An 18,208-nucleotide genomic window follows, 5' to 3' on the forward strand; every position below is an offset into this window, starting at 1 on the left:
ATGAAACACCTCGTCACCATGTCTCACCTTTGCATTGATCAAAATTGACAAACCAGAGCAGTCTGGATATTCTATTTGTGTATTGTAGACAGAGGCAGAATACACTGAACAGGATGAGAAAACTGATGTTTTTTGGGCTCTAAATAATACCAAAATATAAAATACACAGGTGAAAATTAGCTTAGCATGTGCTCTTTAAACACGCTGGTATCAGATTGCTGCTCGTTATCAGCCACCACACGAAGAAAAATATATTGTTCCATCTCCATTAACAACTGGACATGATTCAGTTTTTTAAACTGACTTTATTAGCTCATATTAGATACATGAAACTCACTTAACAAATGAAATATTTCTATGAATGAAATAACTTAATGCTGTAAAAGAGAAGAACGAAAAGAGGGAATTGAACATAAGCTCAGCATGCACTGATTAGCTGATGATATGAAGGTTCTAAAGAATCCTGACACAAAAACTCCAATTAAATAATTAAAATCAAGAACAAAGGAAACCTAACGTAACACAAATCTATCATACACAAAGACATAATCAAGGCTTTCACAATATCATTGGCTTTAATTATTCTAAAATAGATGATCTGATGATAAACTGTATAATCATGTCTGAATGTAATCAGTGAAGATATCTCCCTGACTGCATATAGTGCACCAAGGCTGCGGTCTATAAAGAATGCGCAAATGACGTACGGTGATGTTTCAGGGGGGAACCATTTGGTTGGATGTTTTAAATGTAAGTTTGGTAAACACTTATCTCTTTCCCTGATTCGTTACGTCCTGTAGTAACTGATCTATGAAGCCAAAGTTGTTATTTATACATACAACAGTCTCATCCCCCCAAATTATTCCTCAAATTCAAATGAAGGGAAATCTGCCACCAATAAAAAAAAAAAAACCCTTCTGATTTGCAAACAGATTCAGTAGCCCTGCCATTTACACTGAATTAGGATGCCATTTCAAAATGTCACATCACTTCAAAGTGTTTCTCTAAGTTGTAGTAACAAAGCGAAAGTCAGTAAAGTCCTAAAGAGTGGATCTTCACACCGTTACATGCAGAAAAGAGTGCAGAGTGAAATTATTTCAGTGGTGACAGGAAATAGGCAGACCGGATGTGCTGACTCTCTGTTGCTTTAGTCGAAGTTGAGCGGGTGGCCGTCGAAGTGAGTGAGCACGTGATTCTCGAACACTTTCTGGTCGCAGTCCAGCGGGAACTGCTCGCTGCACATGGGGCAGATTTTCCAGTGGCTCTCCACATGCTCCTCGAACTTGCTCTGGTCATAGTTGGGCGGGAAGATGACCTCGCACAGTGGGCATCGCTTCATGTCCATGCTGCACGTATGGTAAGAGGACAGAAGAGGAGAGAGAAAGACAAAGAGCGAGAGGGGCGGGGAGAGAACGCTCACGTTAATAAGCAGTGAAGTGATGATGTGGGCAAACCAGGAGCGCAGGCTAATAAAGAGCATCTGTCTGATGCGACGTGGGTGGCCTGCTGCTCGACTAATGCCAACAAAAGGGGGCTGTGCAGCAGAACAAACACTTTACACATGTTACAATGCACAGGTTTCGAAAATCGTAGAGTGCAGCAAACCTTGATGGCATTTATGAGAGTTCGGGTGTGTGGGTTGTGTTTTACCTGGGATCAAAGCAGAAGGCAGTTTGTCCATCATTCACAAATGGGCTGTGGGTTTCAGTTGCTGCGGGCTGTTCGTTGGTATTATCCTGAGAGAGAGAGATAGAACCTCATTTAAAAAAGAAAATCCACCTACATTTGAGAACATTTAAGACAAGTGAGTAAAGGATGTAAATCGTTAGCATTTAGCTTAATCCTACCAACTTCTTGTTACATCTACCAAGTTCTTTATTCAATCTTCTCTTTCTTTCTCCTTCTTTTCCATGACTTTGTCAATTAATTTGTCCCTAATGACTTTATATTATTGTTTTATTTAGGGCTTAAATATTTTAATCAGTGCTTTCAAGAAGTATCATTGTCCCTGGGGTTCTGTGGGATGCCAGTCAGAAATACCTAATTTCACATTAGCAGCTTTAATCAATGGAACTATTAGTTTAGACTGGTTTCCTATAAACCTTGCTTCCGCTGCCGGCCCACTGGCCTCAATACTTCCCACTAAAATAAATCACATTAATGCACGAAGGATGCCCATCTGCCACTGCGCAACAAAGACAGGAAGAGGCATCGTTTTTCCTGGTTGCTATGCCCTGATCATGGAGGAACAACTGGAATCACTGTGGAAACGTTACAGTGCAAAAGAAAAAGAACCCTGCTGATGGAGGAAGCCCTCGACAAAGAGAAAAACTGATGGAAACTGGGGTAGAGTGAGTGGACGGGCATTCACTAGATGGAGAGCGTCAGTGTTATGTCAAAGTCTGGTCACCTGCCAATATGCCTTTCCCCCTAACAGCTGGACTTGACAGAGTTCAAAACGGTCACTCTTTCTACAAGATCAGTAATCAACAAAAACTGCCTTTTTATTTATAAAACCTGCTATTTTACCCTTTATACATTTTTTAAAGGTCAAATTGTGATTCTTACAGTTGTTTTTTGCTTTGGATAGTAGCCGGGCTGTTAGTGGCAGCACGTTGCTAACACTGTTGCAAACCACCGACAGCAACGAAAAAACTGTCTATTTCCATGTTGAATTACTGATGAATAACTGTGGGTGTTTCATTATTTATCATTATATATTTCTTATATTATTTATTTTATTTAAAACACAAATAATATTTACTTGAAGTTACAGAAAACTAAATACCAGAATCAAAGGATGTAAATAAGCTTGTAGGTAGTAGTTTGTTTGTTTGTTTTTTGAATTACTTAAATTGCATAACGAATAATGTTTTGAGAGGAAATAATCTAACATTTTGCTATGATGGTTGTTTTTCACAGTTGTTATTTGTGGGTGCTACTTGTATGTTTAACATGTTGGTTGGATGAGGATTAAACTGCATACTGCGCTAAACACAGCAAAGTCTGAGAGGCTTACATTATTGTTGTTTTGCTTCTCCTCTGACTCCTCGTGGCCCTCTGGCCGGCTGTGGTTGCGGGTGGGTTGAATACACACCACATTACTGTCCCAGGAGGGTGGACCCACAGGGGGCAGCCTGAGCAGCTGGTCATCTGAGAACTCCTCATCCCCCTCATCTGCAAGGAGAAGATTCAGAGACGTAGCGACTGTAAATACAAGCCAGCGATTTCTGCCAATTGTGACTGGGGAATTTTTAAACAAAAATGTTTGCGTTACTTTGTGAAAAGGATACCAACCTTTTGAGTCAGAGATGGAGTAAGGGTTCCCAAAATGAAGCTTGCTGGGGCTCTGAGAGACCAGCAGAGGGGTGGGGGCATCCTGGGTGTATGGGACAGGGTACTGCAGGAATAAAGGCACACTGGACTGGTTACTCTCCAAACTGGTTTTCTCACCAGCTCCCTGATCTCCCTTCCTGCTGCTGCTTGACTTCTGACGCTCCTGGGGAGGAAACAGCAGCGTTTAAACTAGACTCAAGACCAGTAGCAAAAATAAATGCTACTATGTGGATCAACATGTTTTCTGTGGGGCTACATATCTGGTTTCATCTCTCTATGCCTCCCAGTCTGTCAAGGAAAGTAATACATCACAGCTTAAAATCACACAGCAGTTCTAGAGCTGTGACTTCTAGCCTTTTCTCCTGCTCACACAAACAGTTTAATTAGCGCTTTCATTAAAAAAGAAACCCTTCTCATTTTCAAAGGGAATGGGACGCTGTGTTTTATTGATGTTAGTTGCAGACGCCAATTTAATTTATAGTCTAAACCTCAAATTGGGTCATTCTGCTCCTCTTAGCTGTAACAGCATTACCTCGAAGCAATATTTCAGGCCAGCGAGGACCTTGCTGTGGTCCAAAGTAATGGAATGGAAAATAAGAACTCATTTACTTTGCTTCTACAATTAGAGGCATATTAAACACAGACCAGATTGGGAGAGGGAAAATGGCAGAGGAATGGCACTTTTCAGGGAATTTTTAGAGTGGAAGAAGTCTATAAAAGAGAAAATGAAAGCTGTCACTAACCCCCTCCAGTTTTTCCTTCTCCTTAACAACAAGTGCGAGCGTGTCCTTCAGTTCCTTCAGCTCCCGGCCCTTCTCAGCTACTTGGCTCTGAAGTGAACAAAGACACAAAAACCGAAGAAATAAGGGACATTTTCAGCTCTTAAACAGCTGACATGTGCTGCTGATTGCAAACTGCATCATTGAAATACTTTCAGTGCATGACATTAATTGATCACAGCCATAAAAGGCTTCCCTTTGCAGAGGACTGATTTATGTACAATACCGCCCAAAGCAAAACAACCTGTTTGAATTCCTCTGAGACACTAAGCAAATATCCGCCTGACCTGAGCCAAGCACAGCATTAGGCAAGCAACTGGAGATGACTCCTCAAAGCCAAGCTTCGCTTGTCTCCACAGCCTGACATAAACAGCAGTAAAATGTCGTCTCACAGATAGGCCTGCTCATAAACAACACTGTCAGAGCGTCTATGTTCAAGGGATGAGAGAGATAGCATCAAAGGCTCGATCCCTGAGCTAGACCAGCCATACCCAGCGGTAAAAACACAGTAAGTGTCCAAAGACAGCCCCGCTTGGAAAGCAACAGAGCGACACAATCAGCAGACGACCTGAGCGCAGTGCTACAGTAAGTGTATGCACTAATGAACTGACCTTGTAGCGATCTTCCTCTGCTGCCAACTGCAGTTTCAGGTTCTCATTAGTCTTCAATTGTTCCTTAAATTTCACTTCCATCTTGGCCAACTCATCAGCAAACATGCAGCTACGATCCTTCTCCTCCTAAAGGGCAGTCAGACATCAACCAGTGCTCTTTTTTGACATATTCCTGTCTTAAAAACATGCAAAAAAAAATTTCTTACCACCAGCATCTGCTTGCATTTCCTGTACTTGTCGTTCCTGTCAGACGCCTCTCTGCTGATGCCTTTGAGCTTCTCCTGGATGATGGCCTCCAGCATGGGATCAGCGGAACCTGGACTCCCTGCGAGGACAACAAAGGAACAACAGTCATTGGCATGCTATGTTACAACCCACCTACATACCTGTATATCAAGGGGCAGAGTCTAAAATTGAAATATTGATTGACTGATTTCTAAATAAAAAATATGTAACACAAGGCAACCAACTAAGAAATTACATTGCTGGTCAACACAATATTATGAACTTTATCCATGATTTTGACTAAATATTCACTGCAATTATAATTTAAAACTTAAAAACTCACCTGGCACTGATGTGTCTGGACTCACTGATGCAGGGATTATTGTGGCCTCTTGTGCTGAGCTTCTCTTCAGCTCCTTCACACAGGGGAAAAAAAAACATTAAAATCAGCTACAAATGGACAGAAACAATTAAATGATAGGAAGTTAATTGATGCACACATGAGCTGGATACAAACAGGATCAGTACAGAGCAAAAAAATAACTTAAGTTAAAAACACAAACCAAATCTTCCAAAAACAGTTACAAGATTCCACAGTATTTTAGTGGATAAGATGTTTTTGTATATTTAACTAAGTTTGTAGTTAATTATAGAGACACATTAAAATGTGTTAATGTCTTGCATAAGCACACTAAATGATAAGGATAAAGATGAATTTGTCTTATTGTAAGCTGTTTTACCATTTATTCAATTCAATAAATTAGCAATAACAAGTGGTAAACCTTTTCACTCTCAGGGCATTTAGTGAGACGTGTTATGCAGGCACAATGTTGCAGAAATCTGATCCAAGTTCTGCTCTTTCACTTGTCGAAGACAAGTATACAGTATGCTGGCTGGTATCCTGTGGGACCTACCCCTTGCTGTTCAGAGAGTCTGAGCACTTGTTTTTGCAGTCGCTGACATTCCTTGTATTTCTCCTTGTAGTGTTCTGCAGCCATGTGCAGCCGCAGCTTCAGGTCCTCCACTTCTCTCTGCAGCTCCGCTAAAACAGCTGGGTCTGCAGCAGCTTCTTCCTCTGCTTTGGTCTGGTGACACAAAAACATGACACAAATATCAACACGGTATTGGGCCAAGTGCAAGGATCCATCTGAGGTCATAAAGAAATAAATGCAGGGATAGAGGGTGCCATTATTACCATCCTCATCATCATCATCATCATCAGCAGCAGCAGCACATTTTTTGATTTAGTATTGTGAGTAAACATCAACAATGTCTATTAGCATTTTTTAAAATAGAGGAGTACATTCAAATTTACACAATTAGAAAGCTGTTACGTGAAGGGTTGTGTACCCCAAGAACCTGTACGTTCGGGGAAGAATGTTGATTTTTTTTTTTTTTTTTTCAGTTTAAATATGACTGTGTCTGAAAAGTTTCACTTAGAGGCAGGACCAGAAAAACCCCTCTCAAAAACATTTTGCTCTGTTTCCACTCTATTCAGCAAATAACACCTCACTTACTTCTGTAAATTTTGTCCAACTGTATTCTTTTATGATGTATCATTATTTCTTCACAGACCAAATATATTAAAATATTGTAAATATATTAACTAATTAGACACTAATTCTTTGTTCGCTGATGTTTGGGATAACATACTTGAGATATTTTATTACATATGTTATCTAAATTATTATTTGTGTACACAGACATATGTTCCTGGACATTATTATATATTTATATAAACATTTTCAAATTTGAATTATTTTTCAAAAACCTTTTCCTTATTGGTACAATTCGACCCTGGAACATCACCTTCCTCATGTCTACCATTATATCAACCCTGTCCCATAATAAGTTCAATGTGTAATGCTAATGAAATTACTGTTAGCAGACTGATTATCATCCTTACAGCTTCCTGCTTGGCCTCTGCCTTCATCTGTTCCACCAGGCGCTCCAGGCGGACGCACTGGGCCTGCGCTTCAGCCTTGGCCTGGCGGAGGGAATCGGCCTCCAGCTTCATGTGGTAGAGTTCAGACATGGTCCGGTCGCGGGTGCTGGAGGCATCCCTCAACTCAGCAGCTAACAGGGAAGACTGTTGCTGGTTAGCCTGGAGCTGCTCCTCTTTCTGCCGCAGCTGCTCCTTCAGGGCCTTCATATCTCCCTGCCAGCAACAAACACGTTTAAGGTGAAGGGTTATGTGTCAATATGGTTTGGATTATTCCTGTTCTTGTTTTTAATAATCTTCAAATTATCATATGACATAAGAATTCATCTTCAACTAAAGCTTTAAAACAAAGGTCTTTGTACCAAGGGGGAAACTTTGGCCAGGATTTCTCTGTACTGTTTCTCCTTCTCAGTGAGGCACGCCTGCAGACGTCCCACCTCCTCTTTAAACTGGGCAATGGTGTTCTCCTTGTTCACATCCACAGACTTCAGCATCTGTAGCTCTGCACTCAACTTAGTGTTCTCCAGCTCCCGGTTTTTCAGGTGAATCTGGCGCGCGCACACACACATACACATGCAAACACACACGTAGAAGTTATAAAACACAAGTTATAAAACATGAATCGTTGACTTTTGCCTCATTTATACAACACCATCACGATCATGTACCAAAGAACATATGACTATTAAAATAAATGTTGCATGACCTCAATTACAAAACAGAGATTGCGATAGGCCCATAAAGTTTTCCCCCGTGCTACAGCCCCAGTGTGATAGTGCAAGTTAAATTAGGTATGAGGTTTTAAGGCTTCATTTCCGTGGCGACACTACACTGTGTGGCACTCCCAGTTCCTGTGTGGTGCCCACCACAACAAAGACGCTGAAACACCAGACGGACCAGAGGAAGACGGAATAAGGCATGCCCTGTTTAGACTAAATGTTTGGGCAAGAGTGTGCAAAGAAATCACAGCAGTAAAAACAAAAACGGGAAAGTCATTGACCTGGACTTCTAATTTGGGTGAATCTAATAGAACAAGATATTATTAACAGTACAGATTATAAAACTGTCACGAACAAAGCAGTCGACCGAAGCCGGCCCCATCAACATAATGGTCATGTCACATGAAAGGACACAACTGCAATGCAGCAGCTAACTGAACCCTGACATGCTTTATTGTGTTAATAACTCTTATATGATAATGCAACACTTTTCAGTAAATACACACAAGAAACATGTTAATACTCTCAGTGCATTACCTTGTAAAGTTCCTTCTCATCTTTCTCATTCTTGAGATGAGATTCGAGTGCCTCCTTCTCTGCTATAAGTTTCTTCACTCTATCCTTCAGACTAAACAAAAGGGTCATAAAAATTGTTAGATACTATGATGGTGATATGACTTGTGACCATGCTGATATTCAGTGTTTAAAATAACCAACAGTTTTAAATAACCAACAGTTTTTGCTGTTTTCATGCACAACTCACAGATGAAACAAGCTGCTGGCAGAAAATATAAGTGGCCAACTACTTTCCCCGTCTGGATGTAGTAATACATTACATCAGAAACAAGGATGTGTGAGATGATTACAATAGCGAGCTATGTTTCCTCTTGAGTAGATGTTACAGCTAAACATAATTTCAAGATTAGATCCAAAATTCTCACAAAAATTGTTTTGAGTAATGCAGTAACCAGGCAAAAGTAACAAAATCCAGCAATTCAACAAATCTGCAACAACCCCCTCCATCATGAACTCACCTGTCAAGCTCAGTTTCCTTTTGTAAGCCCTTCTGGGTGACACCAATCAGATCCTCCTCCAACTGTATAACTCTGGCTGTGGCCTCCTCCAGCCTCCTCTTTACCTCCTCTTTCTCCTCTTGAAAGGCCTGGGAAGAATTCTGTACCTCCTAGGAGAAGATAAAATATACAGTTGAAAACAAGTGAAATAAAACTACAAGAAATAAAGACAACACATCAAATAAATAAAACACAGAAGACAAAAACGCCTCACTTAAGTAGTATCAGTGTCATTCATAAAATAAAAAAATCTCTCAAAGTGGAGGTAAGACCTGCATAAATCTAGGCATGACGTAATAATGTTAACTTCTGAGTAGCATACCACGTTCCATCTCTGTGATTGACTCTAAGCTTGTTCAAAACATAAAAACTTTATTGTCCTTGAAAGGCAAGTCTAAATCAAATTGAACATAATGCCTTGTTGCAGAGCTTTCGAACTTAAACGATGACTTCAAAAAAAGCAAAGGGAAATGATTTTTTTTACAGTTTGTTTATAGACAGATTTTTGGAATCTTTATATTCACACCACATAAAAAAATCATATAAAAGTATAGTCATAAAATTAACAGCCACAAAATCTGTAATCATGTTTTCATCTGAAAGCCATTTTAAAAACCAGCAGATTTACGGCCGAGGACAGCAATATGAATTATTACTGACACTCCTTTTAAGACTTAATGCTACGCTATAAAAAGCTGAATTACAACTTTGATAATACAGACATTCATATCCGTCAGAGTTTGATTTATAATTTGAGTGAATCATGAGTTTGGGTAGCTCTGCATGTTTGCAGTCTTTCGCTAGGGGGTGCTAAGAGACTGTTTGGCCAAATGTAAAACTGTCCATGAATAACTCCAAGAACTGGAACATCAATCATATAATTTAGCACTTTTATCAGTATGTTCTGCTCAATTAACAACAAGGAACAACATAAAACAAAAAAGGAACAAGCCCTCTTGCTTCACTGAAAACATTTTCACAACAGTAACAAACATTTTTCTCCCCTCCCTAAATGCCGCCGCTCATATCCGCCTTCAAAAATGGGCTCGGTCCACTCTCAGCTTACTTGGTTCTCTCTTCTCAGCTGGGCGCAGGTTTCTTTCTCCTGCTCACACTCCTTCTGCAGGCTCTGCTTCTCGGCTTCAAGCTGCTCCTTCTCCTGCTGCAGGAGGGCCATGTTTTTGACCAGCTCGTCTTTCTCTCTCTGGGCTTCTTCCACCTTTTGCTGCACGCAAAGATAAATTGTTCAAGATGTTCAGATCATTCACGTTATAACTGACTTCACCGACAAAGTGCACAACTATGCTAAAATAGTACATAACAGGACTGTCATGATAATTATCAATTTATCATACACAGTTCATTGCTCTTTAAACTGTGTACTAGGACTATTACACTATCATACTATCAATACATCAGTGGCTTTAAAATCTTTTAATGAGAATTGTATCATAGATCGCAATTATTTCTGGGACAAAATATAGTCCATCATGAAGTCAATCCTGACAATCCCCGTGTATAATTGTGTAATGTTCACCACTGTGAATTATGTGCTTATGAAACATAAATGAACTTCCATTTTAAGATGTGACAGCTAAATCAGATCTGAGAACACTTATATACTCAGTAGAGCTGCCAGGGTGGGCTGTACCTCAAGGAAGCCAGCCTTGGTGGTGACCACCAGGATGTCAGAGTTGCACTCATCCTCCACAGTCAGCAGCTCGTCCTCTGAAGGGCTGTTGGCACGGAACTGAAATGGGGTGCTGGCTCCCCGGATCTCCCCTTTGTGGGTCACATAACAGAACTGGTAGAACTCGCCATCATCATTGGGCACATAATATCCTGGGGAAAAACAACATTCAGTCAGTGAAGGAAAGCAGCAGCAGCAACAACAATGACAACAACAACTTTGAAGTCATCCCAGTCCTTAATTTATCTTTAAGGTTTTCAATCAGTTATGAAAAGGAGATCAAATATTTGTGTGTGATTTGGTTAAAGGTAAAGTTCCATGAAACAGTAGTTTGGGGAAATGTTACTATTTTTTCCCACTTGTGTAGAATCAGAAACTAACAAGTGCCTTAAGGAGCGATCCTTTTAATGTATTCGGTCTAGTCTGAAATTGTTTCAAAAAGCAATATAAGGCTATCTTGACTCAATTATTGAGTGTCTGGGATCAAATAACATAATTATGATCTCATTGACATCCCGGAATTGAGCAAAACTAGGCAAGTAAACTAAGGGGGGTGAGGGGTGCCTTTCCCTAAGCTTTGTCTGAGAAGAGGCCCAGAGGCTCAAACTTTGACAACCTGTGGCTTGACTTACAAAATATATAAATATATATTTATTTAGTAAGTCAAGCCACAGGTTTTCAAAGTTTGTGCCTCTGAGGCAGAGGCTGTATATATAAGCGCTCTTTGCTGGGTTATAACTTTGGAATAAGTGTTGAGATATAGCTGAAAAACTGTGCTGCAGTGACTCAGTGATCTGGAGCACACACTGCTCATGTTGCGGCTTTGAATCTTAAAAAGCTAGTAAGACATGTCTTCCTCCCCTTCGTGTCACATTACATGACTTTATAAAAAAGTGTATAAAACATTAAAAAAAAGCACATAAACTGAAATGTCATTAACACCAGAACAGATATCCCTGGGGAAAATTCCTCATTTAACTCAATCCACTGATTTGGTATTAAAGTTTTAACAATCCTCTGAACAGTGCTCCGATATGTGGTTATTAAAAGGTGTCAAAGTTATATAAAACTATGGTATGATCTTACCCTGAAAGACCACTGTTCTGTGGACTGCGGTGCCTTCCACATAGTTCTCAGGGAGAGGTGACCACAAGAATGTGTAATAGTCCCTCGCTGTGCTCCAACCGACCTGTGAGACATTGTGGAGAATCCATTTAACCAGACATTCTCACCACATCAGTGTAAGATAATAACAATGGAGGATTAACAGGGAGACTTCCCTGAATCCACACAGTGCCACTTCCAAAATATCTCAAACTGCCTTATTACTTTAATCACCGGGGTTCAATCTATGTCGAGATGCTGGTACAAGTCCATGCAAACTGTGACATTTCTCCTAAGGACAAAAACGATCACTTGTTTAAACCACTCCAACTCCTGGTCACCATGTGCATGTGGCTTGGCCCGTGTCATGAACAAGCCCAACTGTGAAAATGTAGCTACAACTCACTTTAAACAGGAAGAGGAAAATAGGTGAAAATTTTATACATAGGTGACTTGAAAATGAAAACCCAAATGTAATTACACGCATTTTATGTGTTGTTAACTGATGGCTGGTGATGGAGGGGTATAGAAAGTACATACATAACTTCAGCCCACTGCCATAAAACTGTCAAACAAAATCAAGAGTCACATCGAGCTGGCTGGCTCTCTGCGTGCACACTCAGGCACATGCACACACGCATCCACAACAAGCCCAATCAAACCAGCCTCTGGCACATAGATTTGAGTCGTGTGATGTGACTCTCAAAGTTTTGCACGAACTACATTTTAAATATTCCTTCAGATGTTTATAGATACTGTTGCAACAGATGTTTCTGATGTAGACAGACTTCCTGTTTCACTATCTGGGCAGTTCACTTTCTCACCTGTGTACAAACAGCCTACAGCTACAATGCCACAAGTATTCGTCGGAGCCAGAGATAGGAAGGTTCTGGCTCTGCAAAACCCCCCAATTGTTACTGGTGCAGCTCCAGCCTCCAGCAGTAAAGAACAGGAAGCAATTAAAACATGCACCTAGTTAGTGAGTGTCATTACTGAAGGCTAGCCCTTACCAGTCCACTCATTAGAGCTGCAGAGGTGGTGGTGGCTGAAAACTCTGAGAGGAACTCTTTCACTTACAACAGACTGGTCTGTGGTGTGCATAAATGGAGGGAGAGACGACAGAGAGGGTGTATAGACACCATAAAAACACAGACTGAAGCAGGCAATGCTGCAAGAGTAAAATCTCCACAAACACACAAGCAGTTACAAGCTACCAATGCAACAGGTATATTTAAAACATAACATGTCATCATTATTCCAACCAGCGAAGATCTGCGAAAAAAAAAAAAAAAAAAAAAAGCTGACAGAAGCCAGTGGCAATGTTGCTGCAGGAGGTGATGTATTGTCTATGTGCCAGTCAGACTGTATAAATTTGGGAGCGACTCCTTCATGAATCACGCAGATAGGCTGTGCTTGGAGACAGGTTAATTATAAAGCCGCGCTTGCCTTCTCTGAGGCCACTCTGACAACCTGTCCCAACAACATTCCTCCATGAAGCCGAGAGCAACTTTGCTTCACGCAGCATGGTAAATGTTCCAACATCAAAGGGCCAAAGGCTGCTTTTGTCCATGTGCAAACAAGAACCTGTCTCTCATCTATTCATCACCAATAGCATACTAGGCTTTTCTTTGGAATTGCCAAGTAAGTGTATAATTTAAACATTTGTAAATTATTTTAGTCTGACATAAATTAAAAGTCTGACATAAACTTAAAGAAAATGTTAATAACTTGTTTTCAATTTAGTCCAAACTTGTAATTTTTTCAACAGTTAAATGTTTCAAATGCCTAAACCACAGGACATTTTTCCAGCCTAACCTCCATCACTCAACTAGAAACATCTGAAACTGTATTCAGGTCAAAAGCATACCAAAGAGACAAACCCAGAGAACATGTTAGCAATCCAAACAATCTAAGGCACAACTAGCTCTACTTTGCTGGGAGCTAAGAGCTTCCAACTCTCTGTTCAGGAGCGAACACTGATGCACAGCCTACCCAGGCATCTATCTGCATACAAATGCTACAACTTGGCACTGACTCTCTCATCTGTCAGCATTGCCAGGAACATTTACACAATTTATGATCGTGCACTTAGCCTTTCGAGCTCCGCTATGTGTTTTAGAGGCTCAAGAAATTAGTGATTTTAAGATCCACACTGCCAGTTGGTGCCTCCCTTGAGGCTAAACACAATGTGATGTGGCATCCAGCTACAACTGAGTGCCAAATCCAATTTTTAAACAACCTCCAGGCATTGGCTGATCCTTCTCAGGTATCCTAACGTGACCTCATTGCTCAGTGGGGCTTGGCAAAAAAACATCTGTATATATCAATTTCATGAAGCCAAAAGATTATCATGAATAGCACATAATAAGTGTATGAATCATGGACACAAGCTTTTCAGATACAGAATAAATATATTGTTTTCATCACTTACAAAAAAATAAACAATAAATATGCCTGATGTTCAGCAGAACTGCAATTATTTGTCTTGGCTGGCTTAACGGCATTACAGTATGCTTCAATAATAAGTACATATAAAAAGGAGCACAATTACGTCCTGCCCATCCAGGGGGAAAACCAATTAATCACTCCACTGACTATGTATTGCATGAATGTGCTTTCTTATCACTTGTCTGTTAGCAAACAAGAGAAAATGGTTTTAAGCTGCAGTGTGGGGGTACATACAACCAACAGGGTAAAAAACACAGAACTAAGTGTTGACAAACTGAGACCTTAACAAAACCAACGTCGACACAGAAGGCATCAGAAGGAAGAATGGGACAACAACTGGGAATCCTGACATTCAGTATGCCTAATGTTCTGTGTGGAGCAATAAACTGCAAAAATGCTCAAATAAGTTTGTTTTTGTTGGTAAAAGTGTTATTTCTGCAGCTGGTATGTTTGATGTAGGGTTATCTGCTGAGCCAATCGTAGTACTTTATTTTGTTTGTGTGTTTGGTTGGTTGGTTTGTCAGCAGGATTACCCAAAAACTATTGCACAGATTTCCACGAAGCTTGGGTGGAGGATGGGTCTTGGTCCAGAATTTGGTGTGGATCCTAATAAAGGCATCGATCACCTAATTCCTTCTCAGTCTTTGACATTGTGAGAAGGGTGATTTCAACATTTTCATTAACTTCTAAAAGGGGATAATGCATGGATCCTGAAGGTATCACCTATATAGGCAGCTGGTATCATTGTTTTTGCAATTTCTGAAGCATATTCCTACAATGTTGGCTGTGAAAGACCTAATATGAATCTGCTGTTGTCAGAATAAACAGCTGGTTGGAGCCAACACAATGTAAATGTGAGAGACTAAAAAGTGCACAACTGCTGCAAAGCATTTGGGGTTTATTTTCACTGCAGCTTTGTTAGCTCTTCAGCCCTTGGTTGCATATTTTGCCAGTGACTGTTTTCCCTCTGGTGGGTGGGTTTTTTAGAGTGTGACGCATTGCACCCTGTCTCTATGATACATGTTTATTTGTGACTCTTAACACCAGAAGCACATTCAGGTAGGGTGCAACACACAACCACAAAGAGCAATTACTCTGATTAATCTGGTTTATTTAATCTTATCTCTGGTAGAACATTTTTTAAAAAAGCATGTGGGTCTAGAGGAGACTAGAGTCCTACGCTTCTGTCTACATCCACAATTCACTACAAATGAAGCCAAAATAAATTAGGACTACCGTATTGGATTTAATCTGCTCCTTAAGCAAGATCCATACGGGACACTATAGTGTGTGGTGGGGGTCAAAATGATCAATTCCTTCCTGAAACCTGAAGTATAGCTGCATAAGTCTGATGTGTTAAACAGCATGGACTGATAGATTTGAAGTCATTTTAAGATAAGCCAAGACATTATTATCATTAAGTATGTAAGAGGATTGCTCACCTTGAATATGCCAACCCAGTCCTTTGGATTTGGTTTGATGAACTGCGTCAGAGTGTAATGACACTCCAGTGCAGCGTGGGGCAGGTAACTTTTCCCCACATTCTGGAAAATGACGTGGGCAAAGTTTGATGTGTCCATGTTGTTGCTCAATAAAGTCCCGTCCAGGAACAGTGCCATAAATTACTCAGCAGTGGCTACAAAGGAAGAGACAAACAGCAAAATATATGATTATGAGAAACAATAATAAACACAAAAAACACTAAAATGCTATTGATGACAATGAGAGTAAGTGAAGAAGCAGGTCAGTTCTATACCATAAAACTGGAGGAATGATATCAGTATGAGTATGAGCAAATATAATGATATTTAATGATGATGGTGGCTGATGTGTCACATAACTTTTTTGCTGACACATCCATGAGAAACCGAATCACATGATCTGTTTCGAAGGCTATGTGCTTGCTCCATAAATGTGTATGATCAAATATGTAGTCTTTCTGAAAATGTAACAAAGGACTGAATGACTTTCAAACAATTCCACATTTTTTTTTAGAATGAGGATTTCTTCATTTTTTCATTTATGGCATGAAGCAGTAACAAAAAAAAAACAACAACACAAAATTAACTGCAGCAAACAATCAAAATTGGCATTGGTTACTGGCTTAGTTGTTATTTTTAACATCAGTATGAAACTTGTCTGTTTAAGCCCTGAATAGCTTTATTGAGGAAATAATTATCATTTAAAGGTGCAGTGAAAGTGAATCAGCAGCGTTTTGTTCTTTCCTTGTTTGATCAGCAAAAAACGATGACATGATTTAAGCCCAATAAGTCCCAATTTAGGAAATGCTTAAACTGAGGGATTTTTTGGTGAAATTTGATTGGATTTCACTGTAGGACTGTACTGCCAATTGTTTTACTTCTCCTCAAGTGAGACATTTTCATCTTAAGTGGACCTCTGGGAAGCCCCTGACAGGACAAAGTTTTAAAAAAATCCAAGTTTGCCACTAGGAAGTTGCTGTCACATGACAAGCAAAATGGTAATTAGTCAGTGGGAAATCCAAGCAAGCTCCATTACACCCATGTTTACATTATGAGTCATGACCCCTTGCTTCCAACACATGATGGAAAAACATTCCAACAGGTAAATGTGACCTTAGTCATCTCCATACAATTTTTAATTATCTGGAGCACCCTACATATTATTGATGGCCGTCATATAACAATTACACCTTGCAGTGGACTCTTAATTGGTCTAAGTGCTGTGATGTATATACCAATGACTGAAGATCAGGTGAAGACAAACTCATGATAAATATGTACTGTAATGTAGTTTTTTTAGCCACAAAAAAAGACTATATAAATATATAAATGATTATGTTATACAGCTCTTTTCCTAAAAAAGCAAAACTGAAACGTTTCTCCCGAGTGGAAATACTTTATGACTGGACTGGACTGTCCCTTACTCAAAGCATTAACATACCGGATTTCTGTAACTTTACTAGGTTATAAAGGAAAAACTGTTACTTATATTCTTTAATTTGTACAGACTATATTTGTGTTTCAATACATTAAGAAAAATAGATCGTTCGGTTTTTGTTTCAAAACAAATTTGTTTTATCTAAGTTTGTCCCCAAAAAGTTTCGGTTTTAATCCTCAACTTTTAAGAGATAAGAAAGTGGCGTGTAAAGAATGACGCACGTATTAGTTTTACATTTATGGATTCGTTGTTTGCAGCATAGCTTTACCATGAGTGTCATAAGTAGGCTAGTATTTACCTGTTATGCCTTTTTAGGCCACATCACGTTGGGTTCTACCAACCCTAAATACAGTCACAGTGCCACCTCATTCACGATTAATTAGATGACAGCGGACTCTTCTAAATATAAATGACCTTAATTTGAACTTCATACCAACAACAAGGCCACATGAGTTCTACTTCTGGGTAGATTTTCCATTTGGGCCTCAGCTCATATAATTTTGTTCGACGTAATTAGGCCTGTGACAGTCAAAACATTACCTCGGAGGATGATCGGAAACTCTAAACACTGATGTCACTTTCAGCCATCGAATAAGTTCTCAACATGATGTCAATCACTAAACAGAATTCTGGAGAAAGTACACGGGAATGGCTTAAATTGACAACTAGCAACTACAAGTGACGAGACGAGGCCTAATATGAAAACACTGATCATATCTGGTTACGTTAGCCATGCTGCGAGCTAACTAGCTAACATTAGCAACACGCTTAACTTGACAAGATGGCGCGTTAAGCATGAGGCAAACTTACATTTATTCTTCGGTATTGTATAACCTACCAAGCAAATTCACACTTAACAACTAACCACAAAACGTTAAGTTTGTTTAGAAACGTCAAAACGCCCTTAACGAAAAACACAACAGCTAACCAGAGAGCACTGCTATCAGCTGGAGGACAAGGTTAGCTAACGTGAACAGTTAGCAACATCGTCGCTCGAGTCCAAGGTATTATTTGTTACATTTATATAAATAAAAAAGCCCTTAAACATACCCAATTGTCATGTTGAAGAGCAGCTGAAATCCGACTATATCATAAAAACAGTTGTTGACGCAGTTCAGTGCTTTCCCGTCCCCTCTTCCTGGAATAATAACAACATTACGTCATTTCCGGACAGGGGACCTGGTTGGGAATCCCACCCGTCTGATTTTTTTTTTTTTTTTTTAAATGCGATCATTTAGATAGTGAACCAGTATTATAAAAGTGGATTTTTATTTGATTTATATGAATATATATGTATGGCAAAATAGGAGATAGAGGCATAATAAAGGTTATTTAATTTTACAATAGGAAGCATTTACATAC

General features: G+C 39.7%; 1 protein-coding gene across 3 annotated transcripts; it reads right to left on the reverse strand.

Moving 5' to 3' along the window:
- Positions 1 to 285: 285 nt before the first annotated feature.
- tax1bp1b (Tax1 (human T-cell leukemia virus type I) binding protein 1b) lies at positions 286 to 18,020 on the reverse strand. 3 transcript variants are annotated; one of them, XM_037074824.1, is made up of 18 exons: positions 17,897 to 18,020; positions 15,370 to 15,563; positions 11,462 to 11,564; positions 10,337 to 10,527; positions 9,752 to 9,910; positions 8,647 to 8,795; positions 8,150 to 8,240; positions 7,256 to 7,441; positions 6,858 to 7,109; positions 5,866 to 6,036; positions 5,295 to 5,367; positions 4,933 to 5,051; positions 4,727 to 4,852; positions 4,080 to 4,166; positions 3,298 to 3,400; positions 3,020 to 3,177; positions 1,651 to 1,736; positions 286 to 1,346 (listed from the first exon to the last, which is right to left on the reverse strand). In XM_037074824.1, the coding sequence occupies exons 2-18, from the start codon at positions 15,544 to 15,546 to the stop codon at positions 1,148 to 1,150; spliced, it is 2,430 nt and encodes an 809-aa protein (XP_036930719.1). In that variant the 5' UTR covers positions 15,547 to 15,563; positions 17,897 to 18,020; the 3' UTR covers positions 286 to 1,147. The 3 variants fall into 3 exon arrangements, with proteins under 3 accessions (XP_036930719.1, XP_036930718.1, XP_036930717.1); XM_037074823.1 differs by having other exon boundaries at positions 3,298 to 3,499; XM_037074822.1 differs by having other exon boundaries at positions 3,020 to 3,499.
- Positions 18,021 to 18,208: the final 188 nt, after the last annotated feature.

The sequence above is a fragment of the Acanthopagrus latus genome, chromosome 17 (genome assembly GCF_904848185.1).
Source record: "Acanthopagrus latus isolate v.2019 chromosome 17, fAcaLat1.1, whole genome shotgun sequence".
NCBI lineage: Eukaryota > Metazoa > Chordata > Actinopteri > Spariformes > Sparidae > Acanthopagrus > Acanthopagrus latus.

Excerpts from the sequence above, each read along its gene's own strand:
- tax1bp1b (XM_037074822.1), bottom strand. The coding sequence starts at position 15,546 with ATGGCACTGTTCCTGGACGGGACTTTATTGAGCAACAACATGGACACA. Across the intron at positions 6,037-6,857 it reads CAGAGGCCAAGCAGGAAGCT|ACCAAAGCAGAGGAAGAAGC; the intron begins GTAAGGATGATA and ends TTGTGTCACCAG. Across the intron at positions 1,737-3,019 it reads AGAAGCAAAACAACAATAAT|GATAATACCAACGAACAGCC; the intron begins GTAAGCCTCTCA and ends TCTCTCTCTCAG.